Raw genomic sequence first — 12,407 nt, forward strand, 5'->3', positions numbered from 1 at the left:
GTCACTAAGGTCCCAAATTGAAGATCGGCCACTAGAGTATAAAATTCAATATCGGCCATTATGGTCCAAAATGAAAAATTGGCCACTAGGGTTCAAAATGAAAAAATCAGCCATTAGTGTCAAAAAACTAATATCGGCCACCAGTGTCCTAAATCAAAAATCGGCTTCCAGGGTCCAAAATGTAAAATTGGCCACTAGTGTCAAAAATCTTATATCGGCCACTCGTGTCCAAATTCCAAAATAGGCCACCAGGGTCCAAAATGCAAATTCGGCCACAAGTGTCCAGAATCCAAAATCGACCACAAGTTTCTAAAATCGAGGATCGGCCACTGGTGTCTAAAATCTCTCACTGGCCACTCGGGTCCAAAATTTAAATCGGTCACTAATGTCCAAAATCTGTAATCGGCCACTAGGGTCTAAAATGCAAAACCGGCCACTTGAGTCCAAAATCGAAAATCGGCCACTAATGTCCACAATCGAAAATCAGCCACCAGGGTCCAAAGTGGGCCACTAGGGTCCAAAATCCATAATCGGTCACTGAGGTTCAAAATTGAAGATTGGCCACTGATATCCAAATTTCAATATCGGCCACTATGGTCCAAAATGCAAAATTGGCCACTAGGTTCCAAAATGCAAATTGGCCACTGGGGTCCAAAATGCAAGATTGGCCACTAGTGTCCAAAATCCAAAATCGGCCACTAGGGTCCATTATTCAACATCGACCATTATACTCCAAAAGGAAAAACTGGCCACTAGCGTCCAAACTGCAAAATCGGTAACTAGTGTCCAAAATCGAGAGCCGGCCACTGGTATTCAAAATGCAAAATCAGCCACTAGGGTCCAAAATCTAAAATCCAAAATCGGCCACTTGTGACCAAAATCCAAATTCGGCCATTAGAGTCCAAAATTCAATATCGGCTACTAGTGTCCAAAATCGTAAATCGGCCATTGGGGTCCAAAATCGTTAATCGGCCACTATCATCCAAAATCCGAAATCGGCCACTGGGGTCCAAAATCCAAATTCGGCCACTAGTGTCCAAAATCACAAATCGGCCACTAAGCTCCAAAATCCAAATTCGGCCATTCTTGTCCAAAATCTTAAATCGGCCACAAGAGCCCAAAATCCAAATTCGACCACTAGTTTCCAAGATCCAAAATCGGCGACTGGTGTCCAAAATGCAAATCGGCCATTAGTATCCAAAATCTTATATCGGCCACTAGTGTCCAAAATGTAATAGGGTCCAAAATGCAAAATCGGCCACTATGATCCAAAATCCAAATTTGGCCACTGGAGTCCGAAATCATATATCGGCCACTATGGTCCAAAGTGCAAAGTTGGCCATTAGTGTCCAAAATGCAAAATCGGCCGTTAGTGTCCAAAATAAAAAAAACGGCCACCAGTGTCCAAAATGCAAAATCGACCACTATGGTCCAAAATGCAAGATCGGCCTCTAGTGTCCAAAATCCAATAGCGGCCTCTTGGGTCCAAAATGGATGATTGGCTACATGTGTCCAAAATCTTCAGTCGGCCACTAGGGTCCAAAATCCAAATTCGGCCACTGGTGTCCAAAATCCAAAATCGGCCACTAAGGTCCAAAATCCAATATCGGCCACTAGTAACCAAAATCTGATATCGGCCACTAAGTCCAAAATTGAAGATGGGCCACTAAAGTCCAAAATCTTTAATCAGCCACTAGGGTCCAAAGTCCAAATTCGGCCACTAGTTTCCAAGATCCAAAATCGGCGACTGGTGTCTAGTGTCAAAAATCTAACATTGGCCACCAGTGTCCAAAATGCAAAATCGGCCACTAGGACACTACTAAGTGTCCAAAATCGAGGATCGGCAAATAGTGTCTCAAATCTTTCATTGACCACTAGTGTCCAAAATCGCCTACTAGTGACCAAAATATCAAATAATTAGCCACTGGTGTTCAAAATGCAAAATTGGCCACTAGTGTCCAAAATCCTTAATCTGCTACTAGTGCTCAAAACCAGAAATCGACCAAAGGGTTCAAGATGAAAAAATCGGCCTCTTGTGTCCAAAATCCATATCAGCTACTGATGTCTAAAATGCAAAATCGGCTACTAGTGTCCAAAATATCAAATCGGCCACTAATGTCCAAAATCCAAATTCGGCCGCCAGTGTTCAAGATCCAAAATCTGCCACTAGGGCTTAATGTGCAAAATCGGCCACAATTCCTAAGAAAAGGACAAAGATGTACATTCCATTTCCGAATGCCTGATCCGAGAGGTGAAAAATCGCATAGCGGCCTCAGCTCCAGTTTTCTAAGGAGTAAGAAACCTAGAAATGGATAACTCGCTAAAGTGGCCTTGTTCCACAAAGAAAGTTAAATCGCAAATTATCTTTAGATTTTTAAAGGAGACATTGATCTAATCAAAATTTTTACCTGTGTTTTAGATTAACAAGACCTTTTCAATAAGGATTTATTTGAAAAAAATTACTGTTCAAAATATGTTTTTGGATTTCAATGCCCCTATCAGTTGGCAAAAAAGTTAGCAAGATTAGATTGGTTCATCTTTGCTAAACAAGCGGGAGACTGGTTCAAGTTAGAATCGATAACGAATTGATACTTGCACTGACGATTGATCTTTTGTGGTAGCAATCTCTATTTACCACAAACGGTGGGTGGCAACGTCGATTGTTATTGTCAACACAAGCCAATAATGAAGGTTTCACACTATAATTTTGACACAAATGGCTCCCCATACAATTCTTCATTTTCTTTCGTTCTCCAACGTTGTCTACTCCGACAAAATTTTAACTTCTAAGTAGAAAATATCAGTATTACGTAAAACAGCTGTCTTCTGGTGAAGTACAGTCATATCCTTGTATTGAATACAATGATTTGTGAGTGCGTATTCGACCGTGAACTGCATAAATTAACAAAAATTATTGGCGAAAACATTGTCATCCATGCCAACGGCGCTCGATATGTAGTGAACAAGTTTGCTAAACTTGAACAATTCTCCGTCTAAATAATGACCGAAACGTCGCCACATGAAGTTGCTAACAGCAAAGAAAGTTTCCGAAACATAGCCTGCTTCTTTGTGTTTGGAATACTGTCGTTAATCTACGATGAGACTTCTCTCGCGGCGGCCGAAGATGTGTTGTCGGGCAGTAAGATTCCCACTACAGTTGTTATAATTGCCATCGCCGTACCGGTTCTCGGTGTAAAAATCATCGCGCCGTGGTTTCTCCAGAGGTGTCCATACTTGGTCAAGGCCTGCCTGGTTGTGTTGCTTCTTTTTGCGGGATTAATCGTGGTTGTAACGGCTTATGATGTTCACTTGAGGTTGTTCGGCATTAGCGTCATCGAATCGGGAGTCAGTTTGAGCGAAATAACTTTCTTGGCCATGACTGCCTGCTATGGCGAGATAACAGTCAGTGCATTTGTAGCGGGGATCGGCGTGGCCTCGTTATTGGGACCATTTTACTACACAGGTTTGACCTTACTAGTAAGATCTTAATTTTATTGACGCGGAATTTTGAAAATTAACACATACTTAATCATTATCGTAAAATATGTAGTGGTTATTCACTATTCTGAGTAACACTTTGTGGTCGCTTCGGATGTGAATCGCAGCGTTTCGACTGCATTCTGCCAGTCTTCTTCAGGGGAATGTCGATTAAGATTAAGATGCTAAAGATCAGAAGAGGCGTAGATTTATATTGCTTGTTCGCCAAGAAGTATTTTTTTTGTTCGGAAAGTTTTCTCGAATTCTGTGTTTCTGAAAAGAACTGAGATGATACGACTCAACCTTCCAGTAACTGAAGTGAAAAACTGACATCCTGACTGAATATTATTAGACGTTTTGATGTGTAGTACCACTGGGTAATTTTACGAGTTGTGCCGTATTTTGACGAGCCCTAAGGGGTCGAGTCAAATTACAAACATCGAATAAATTAGAGAAAGATGTTTTTTTTTAAATGCAAATTCATGCCCGGCACGAGAAGAAATTTCTAGCGATGACGGAGGCGGACCACTTCTATTGATCATGAAAGATCAAGAAACTTTGAGATTTTCATTTAAAAAGATAAGTTTGTGGCCCAAAGGGATCATAAAATCAAACTTTTTTTAGGCAGATTCTTATGCTTTACTTTTTATGCAGAAATTCATTTGTTATGATTCTAGTGATTTGTCGAAAATTCTGGTGGTTTTCAATACTGAATCTGATCTGTTTGAGTAAGACTTACAAAGCTAGCTGGGCCTAATCTTGCCCAGTCGTTCAAAGGGGAGATAACGCTGTCCAGCGGATAGCCTTCGAAACAACAGGGCCCTGATCTGTTACGGAGTATGAACTTCAGAGACATTTGCTATAGAACGGGACATCACATCTTCAAAATATCAGCAGTTATGCGTCTGTAAAAAAATGCTTTTGTGGTAAGTGGGCAACTGTAAGAGGTGGTTGTCGTACGAGAACGCGGTAACAGGAACCATTGGCAGAAATATTGGACAAGATGGCGGCGGCGCTTGCGCATTTCGTCCATAATGGCGTCCAAATAATATAAGAAACTGTATGGAACTTTGTAAATTTCTAAAGTATAACAATCAGGAGCTCATGGTCCCGTCTGCTCTCGATCGAGACATATTCAGTACTGATTCTGCTATTCATCAAACCTCACAGTGACTTGATAAATATATTTTGTAAACTTTGTCCTGTTTACTAGGGATAGAACTCTGACGAACGAGACTCAATTAAACTGTTTTATTTCGCTCTCGTATTCGCTTATTTATATCAGGTGTGTAAAAACCTACTCTGCAAAATTTGTAAGAAATCACTCTCTTATACGATATTTTCTACATTTTGATTGGTTGTTGCCGAGTATTGATTTAAAAGGGTCATTCAAGGTTGCGTTGATTATGTAAACCATTCAATGTCCATAGTGTTCGCACTCATCATCTGACATGTGTCACGCACGAATCAAAGTCTCCGACATATAAACCACTTACTTCCCGAGCCAGTTCTTTTGTCATTGTTCATTGACCTAGGTCGCCATACAGTTCTTCAAAATCCGTCGTTCTCCATCCCAAACACTCGCTTATCACGGGAAAGTGTATCAATGAAGTCAACTGCTCTCGATCGAATTGACTGCTACTGAGTTCGAAGCGTCCAAATATCTTGTAAAATTGCCATTTCCTCCCATCAAAAAACTTTCCAACGCGCCAGAAAATCCCTTATTTTCTATGTTGAGTAAGTGACGAGACGCCATGTTGAAACTATGACTGAAATGGTTAAACACGATCAACGCTGATCTTTGAATCGTCGGCCATATTAGTTTATGTTCTTGCTGGGAAATAAATTAATTCTCAGGTCCTTTTCGGAATAAAAAGATGCGAGGCGTTGAATGCAAATTTAGTAGTCTTCGCGCGAAAATTTAATAAAAGCAAATCAAAATTCTGACATCATGTCATCGCTTTACCTCGAAAAATCCCAAAGATTTACTTGCAGGTCTTTTTTTCTTTTTCTTTTCATCAAATAGAAGATCTGTGGTGCTCAAATTGTGTAAGTCATGGTATGAAACACGCTTCTTTGCAGATCGCCGCCATATTGAATTCTCTTGATATTCTATTGTTTCGGAGTGTAATACGATACACTGCTGATAATTGTTAGCGGGCTCGAAATGTCCTTGATTTCTGGCAATGTGCATATCGAGCTGAAATTTAGCAAACAGTGTGGTTTAAATTCTTTGACCCGATCTACGGCACATACGCAAGTGTGCCTCCACTAATGAAGTGGAAGAAAAGCGGGGACCTGGGACGGGAGGGGGGGAGGCGAGGTTAGTGCAAATTTTTAGGTTGCAAGGTACAGCAAAGTATAATCAATGCAATCCTCAATTACTTTCTTGGCTGTTACATCGAAATTTTTTCATGTTTAATAGGTATTATCGCAACTTTGCAGTTCTTTACTAAAATGATTGTGACCTATATCTTGCAGGTCTATCAACATGGCTGTGTCTCGCACCGAAAAAAACACTTTCAACAACATTTCCTTGGCCATTTCTTGTCTTAGTTACGTACTTCATTTTGGAAAAGAAAGACATTGATTCAAAGGCGAAAGGACACGGAGGCGACGGGTACGAAAAACTTCCCTTGAGCGAGAACACTTCTTCGGATGAACAAAATGCTACTCCTGAACACGGCTTGACTTGGGAAGAGAAATTTTCCGTTACCAAGCAGATTTTACCTTATATCACTTTCTTGTTTCTCACGTATTTGGCAGAGTATCTCTCTAACCATTCCGTTATAACAACCCTAGCTTTTTCAAACTCCTCGTTCAGTCCGCGGGACCATTACCAGTACTACATTGTGTGCTATCAAGTTGGAAAGTTCCTAGGAAGGTCCCATATCTTCCTACTCTCTTGCACCTGCTCAAAAGTGGTCCCTTATGTGCGAGTTAAGAAAACATGGATTTTCGCTTTGGTAGAGATAGCACATCTCATATTCTTTACGTTTGCTTCGTGGTTTCGTTTCGTGCCGCATGTTTCTATCGTACTAATTCTCTGTGTAACAGAAGGATTTGTGGCCGGATCAATGTACGTCAATTCGGCCCACACAGTGTCTGAGGTCGTCTCAGATCCGAAACAGAGAGAATTTGCATTAGGACTACTAACCATTGGAAACGGGATAGGAAAGCTAACAGCTGGGCTCGTAGGACTTCATTTGGAACCGGAGCTGAAGAGTCATTGTGTTTATGACTTGGAGTTACAAGATCAGTGCATTACTCGATATTCAACAGAATCTGGCTGGGAGACAAACATGCGCTGCAGTCATTCTCAAACAAACTCAACAAAATTTTGAAAAAACAATTGCAAGAGAATATGAATATACGTTTTTTCTCTGTAGTAAAGCAATATTGGAGTTTGATGAACATTGAAAAGAGGAACTTGATGACAAAATTGCTTTTGTTTTGATTTTAAAGTGGATAGAGTTATGTTTCGTTTCCTTATCGCGTTTACGCCCCTATTTTCCAGACTGGATACTATTGTTCAAAGTTTGAATTACTTACGCGGCTAGCATTCCTGTTTAAACCAATTTACAATTGTAATTATACCCTTGTAATGGTGCGCCTCTTGAGTATCGAGGCAGTTGGAGTTAGGGAATGGACGGAGTTAGATCAGAGTTTCTTTTTACATAAAATTTTCCCAGTTTTTAAATATTATTGTTCCAGTTACTGATGTTCTGACCATATTTTGACACCTTCTGTGGTCTACAACTGTACAGACCCAGGACAACATGGAATCAATTTGTTTTTTTCTAATAAAACAGCAAATTCTGCTAATGGTGACGCCATCTATGCGTCTGTTGCTCAATAGATCATAAGTAAGAACCAATCAAAACGCGTATATAACTCCTTTCTTTTTAAATGCGTATACAACTCAACTTGTTATGTAAACTAAAACCTGTTTGCATTTTCCCGCGAATTAGGCAGTTTACTTGATTTTGTTTTGAATTCTCATTGCCTGCTTGTGATAAAGTCCTTTATTTAAGCTGATTGGGTAGAGGTTCTGTGATGAAATTTGGTGTGACGTTTGGCGGCCTGCAGTTTGCGTTCATTGTGGCGGCGTGATGACATGTTTTGGTCAAGACGATAAAAAACATGTATCCACACACAGTATCGAAATTAACACCCAAATGAAAATTAAAACAGAAGTGGCTGACCATTACGATGCAAATGCAGGGGAAAAGGAAAACTAAAATGGGATTGAAATTGTCGACGAAAATTTAAACGCAAAAGAAAATCAAAACAAAATCAACATCAAGGATAAGATCAAATAACACGTTGTCATAGCAACCATCTCTTTCCAATATGGCGGCCACTTCTCAGCGGAAAATTCCCAGCGGGGCGAAAAATGCAATATTTGATTTCTATTTTATTATGATTTAACAGAAGGAAAGTTTCGAATAGAAATAGAAACAGGAATATGAATTTTGCTATGGGTTAAAGAATAAGAACACATGTCTATTCAAAACAAACTGGAAAATGCTCAATCCAATTTTTATCATCGGAGAGCGTCGCGGGAAAACTATGATAGACCTCGAGTGCTCTTAAAATATGGCTTTATTCCCCTCCCATCGGAATTTTATGCGTGCCAGTCGTTCAAAGAGACCAAAAAAAAAAAAAAAAAAAGCAAATCAACTTCCATAAGGTATATTTCTTGTTGTGTGACAAACATTAATGAGCTTGACCTGACATGGTTCGATGTTACTATGGTTTAAAGATTCAATGAATTAAAAAAATATCAAGAACATCACACTGGACGTAGCAGATATTGTTTCGGGAACTTTCTCTTATTTCAGAGCCTTCGTCCGCTGATATTTCCACCATTTTGGCAAATCTTGCGTTGTCATACACGACTGTGATTTGAAAAAGACGTTCATGGTTGAAAAACTTTTGACCTAAACTTACGGACAATATAATTTATGCAGTTTGCTGTCGAATATGTAGAAACAACAATTGATTCATGGACATGACTTCAGACCAAGACAGCATTCTTTTCCGAAGTAGGCTTCATAATGTATGCTATACAATTGTAATTTCTACTAATTATCTTTGTTATTTTAAGACCTCGTGCTTCGGATTTCATCAGGTTTCCAAACGTTGGAAAACAATAAAACCGCCATGCCTAAGGCCTCTTGGTTTCAAATGTCATAAACGACTGTGATTTGAGACAGACGGTCATGGTTGAAAAAACTTTTCACCTTAATTTACCGACAATTTATACAGCTTGCTGTCGAATATGTACGAAAAAACAATTGATTCGTGACATGACTTCAGACTAAGACAGTACTCTCTTCCGAAGAGTGCTCCATAACGGTATGTTACACATAAGAAGGCCATGACCCTAAAAAATTTTTGATGGTCGGGTCATGTCCATCTCACTTATATGTGTCGTTAGGCTTTCAGGAACGAGACATAACACAATTGATGCTATTTTTATTTCAATGACATGTAAATGAGTGGCAGGGTATTCTGCACTTTAGCCTATCTTAACTTCAACTGTTGAAAAAATACTGTTTTCAAAATATATATCTAGGATAGAAGTGTCGGATTTGAACTGTGAACGAAGTGAGACCTTAATTTTGAAAATTTGAATCCTTTGGAAGTTATTGCGTGTTGGTATTTTTTAGTCCAGTCCGGACACATACCTTCTCGCACAAAGAAATAATGATCTTCCTCAGGGTATAGCAGGAACTAATTATGCCCTAAGGATGGCGAGGTCGATAGCGTGTGGCTCGTAAAAAAGAAAAAAATGCTCCTAATGCGTCATGCGGTTTTTACTTTTTAATTAGCTTTCTCAGTGCCTTTCAACTGGAAGTGTATTATATAATGTAGGCAGAACATGCAATTTCGGGAATGATCGTTTTGTAAATACGTTCGGGATAACAAAAGAATTACTTAAACTACAAAAAAAAATAAATAAAGGCTCATGCAAACATTTTCATCACTTTCAAACTACCAACTAACTCCTCTATGTTATTAAAAATTTGAAATTATTCAATCACTGCAGAAACTCGAGCAACATTCAAATTTGATTGTGCTTTTTCATCATGTCAAGAGTATCCCTGCAACTTTCTGGGTAGGCTAAGCTTACTATTGTTATTTTAAGAAAAAAGCATTTCATGATTGTAAATCTCTACAATGTAGTCGAACTACATTGCATATTTGTCGCCCATCCTGCTTCAGTGCGATGTCTAGTAATACAATTATCATCTAACTCCAGGTCATAAACGCAATGAATCTTCAGCTGCGGTTCCACATGAAGTCCCACGAGCCCAGCTGTTAACTGTCCCACATCGTTTCCAATGGTTAGTAAGCCCAATGCAAATTCTCTCTGTTTCGGATCTGGGAAGACCTTAAAGACGGTGTGGGCCGAATTAACATACATTGATCCAGCCACAAATCCACCTGTTGCACAGAAAATTAGTACGATAGAAACATGCGGCACGAAACGAAACCATGTAGCAAAAATGAAAAACATGAGATGTGCTATCTCTACCACAGCAAAAATCCAAGTTTCCTCGACTCGCACATAGGGGACCACTTTTGAGCAGGTACAAGAGAGCAGGAAGATATGGAACCTTCCTAAAAACTCTCCAACTTGATAGCATATAATGTAGTACTGGTAATGGTCTCTTGGAGTGAAAGAGGAGTTTGAAAAGGTAAGGGTCGTAATGATAGACTGGGTTGAGAGGTACGCTGCAAAATAGGTGAGAAATGAGAAATTGACATACGGCAAAATCTGCCTTGCGACAGAAAATTTCTCTTTCCAGGATAAGCCATGTTCAGGCGAGGTAGGTGCTTCATCCAAGGGGGTCTTTTCGCTTGAGGGCAGCTGTTTGTACTCGACTCCAGCGTCTTCTTTCGTAATTGAATCGATTTCTTTCTTCTCTAAGATGTAGTAGGTGATTAAGATGAGAAGCAGCCAAGGGATTGTTGTTGAAATTGTCGTTCTTGATGCAATGCACAGCCACGTTGTTAGGCCTGCAGGATACACGAAAAATATAGTTAGAAACCTCTTTGTAATTATTTTCTGAATTATCTTTGTGCAGTTCCCCACTCTAAATGTCGCTTCAAAACCAAACCATGAGATTTATTCTGAGGGCCAACAGAACCACCCGCACACAATTTATGAGGAACACTCTAAGGCTGTTAATACTGCACAATAGGAGACGATTCCTCAGATTTGTTTTATTTTTAAGATTGTAAACAACCAAAACTGCCCTAAGCAACTAGAGAGTTACCTAACCAGTAAGACTGAGCTCAAAAACAGAAATCTACGGAACCAAGGGACTCTCGACGTACCACAATCTATAACTTCTTCGGGAAGAAAGACTTTCCAAATTGCTAGTGCAAGTGACTGGAACTCTCTCCCTACCGAACTTAGAAAAACAACTAGTATAGGCTCTTTCAAATTTAATCTTTTTAAACGACTGAGAGACAGTGACATTAGTAACAATAAATGTACAGTGTAACTAGTTGGATTTTTGTAGCGTTTTAATAGTTTTTAGGTTCTTGATATTTTAAATTAGTTTTTTAGTGGTTCTTAAATTGACGGTTTTTAGCAGTCTTATCTTAGCAGTTTTTAGCGTCTTTGAAATATGTAATTTAGAATGATATTATTATAATTTTTATTTACTGGACATCTTGTTTAGACCAGCGCTCCAGCGTTGTATAGTGCTGATAGATATCTCCAATATAAATAAAGCTTTTATTATTATTATTATTATTATTATTGTTATTATATCCTCCAGGAGGGATTCAAGAGATATTTGCCAATATTTTGCAAGCTGTTTCTTAAAGAAAGAAAAATGATTTATCAAGCCTACAAATGGTCAAATAATGCAGTTCTGACACCTTCAAGAAACGGTCTTGTTACATCATATGCAAACGCACTCCTTACGGGGTACTTTGCATCGGTAAATCTCTAATGAATCGAAACGTTACCACAATCTAAAAGTATTTATTTTAAGGATGGTTTTCACTTACATATAGGGAGCCAATTGCGCCAAAAAATGAATCATGAGTGATAAAACTCAATCGCTAGTCCTAGCAACAAATCGAAATTGTGTATCATATTTTTGGCACACATTACTCCCCAATCAGAAGCATACAATGTCACGATTTAGTGATTTTCAAATGCTGTATCAAAATGAATGAAAATTGCCATCAAGTTTTCTTACCCGCGTAATAAAAGGGTCCCAGTAGGTAGGCCACACCGATTCCAGCCACGAGTGCAATTACGGTGACTTCTTGATAGGAGGCAGTCATGGCGAGGAAAGTTATCTCACCTAAGCTAATTCCCGATTCCATAACCATTATACCGAGCAACCTTGAGTGAACATTAGGAGCTGATACAAATACGATTAATCCTACAAAAAGAAGCAGCACCGACAGGCAGATCTTCAGCATGTAAGAAAACTTTTGAAGGAACCATGGAGCGGTGATTTTTAAACCAAGAACCGATGCAGCCATGGCAATGCTGACAGCAGCAGTGGGGATTTCACTTCCAGATAAGACATCTTCGGCCGCCGTGATGGTTAATGTATCGTAGAACAATGAAAGTATTCCAAATACGAAAAAACAGATAGTGTTTCGGGGACTTTCTCTAATTTCAGAGCGGCTTGCGTCCGCTGATATTTCTGCCATTGTCTATTTGGCAAATCTTTCGTTATCATACACGATTGTGATTTGAGACAGACAGTCATGGTCGAGAAACTTTTCACCGGAATTTACAGACAATTTTCTATTGACATGAATTCAGATTTATGGCAGCCCTTTTTTCCTAGGAAGCATTACAAATTAGGCCATCCAATGACCCCAAAAAATGTCACAATGGCTGGATCATGACATAGTCTTAACTTCAAATATCGGAAAACGTCCGT

General features: G+C 39.3%; 2 protein-coding genes across 2 annotated transcripts; one reads left to right on the forward strand and one right to left on the reverse strand.

Moving 5' to 3' along the window:
• The first annotated feature begins 2,853 nt into the window (after window positions 1-2,853).
• Window positions 2,854-7,302, forward strand: LOC131787327 (uncharacterized). The gene is made up of 2 exons (XM_059104439.2): window positions 2,854-3,463; window positions 5,959-7,302. Exons 1-2 carry the CDS (start codon window positions 3,001-3,003, stop codon window positions 6,819-6,821), a joined length of 1,326 nt encoding a protein of 441 aa, XP_058960422.2. The 5' UTR covers window positions 2,854-3,000; the 3' UTR covers window positions 6,822-7,302.
• Window positions 7,303-9,658: 2,356 nt separating this feature from the next.
• On the reverse strand, window positions 9,659-12,171 carry LOC131787339 (uncharacterized). The gene is made up of 2 exons (XM_059104452.2): window positions 11,706-12,171; window positions 9,659-10,506 (listed from the first exon to the last, which is right to left on the reverse strand). The coding sequence occupies exons 1-2, from the start codon at window positions 12,169-12,171 to the stop codon at window positions 9,659-9,661; spliced, it is 1,314 nt and encodes a 437-aa protein (XP_058960435.2).
• Window positions 12,172-12,407: the final 236 nt, after the last annotated feature.

Source organism: Pocillopora verrucosa, chromosome 11, assembly GCF_036669915.1.
Source record: "Pocillopora verrucosa isolate sample1 chromosome 11, ASM3666991v2, whole genome shotgun sequence".
Taxonomy (NCBI): Eukaryota; Metazoa; Cnidaria; class Anthozoa; order Scleractinia; family Pocilloporidae; genus Pocillopora; species Pocillopora verrucosa.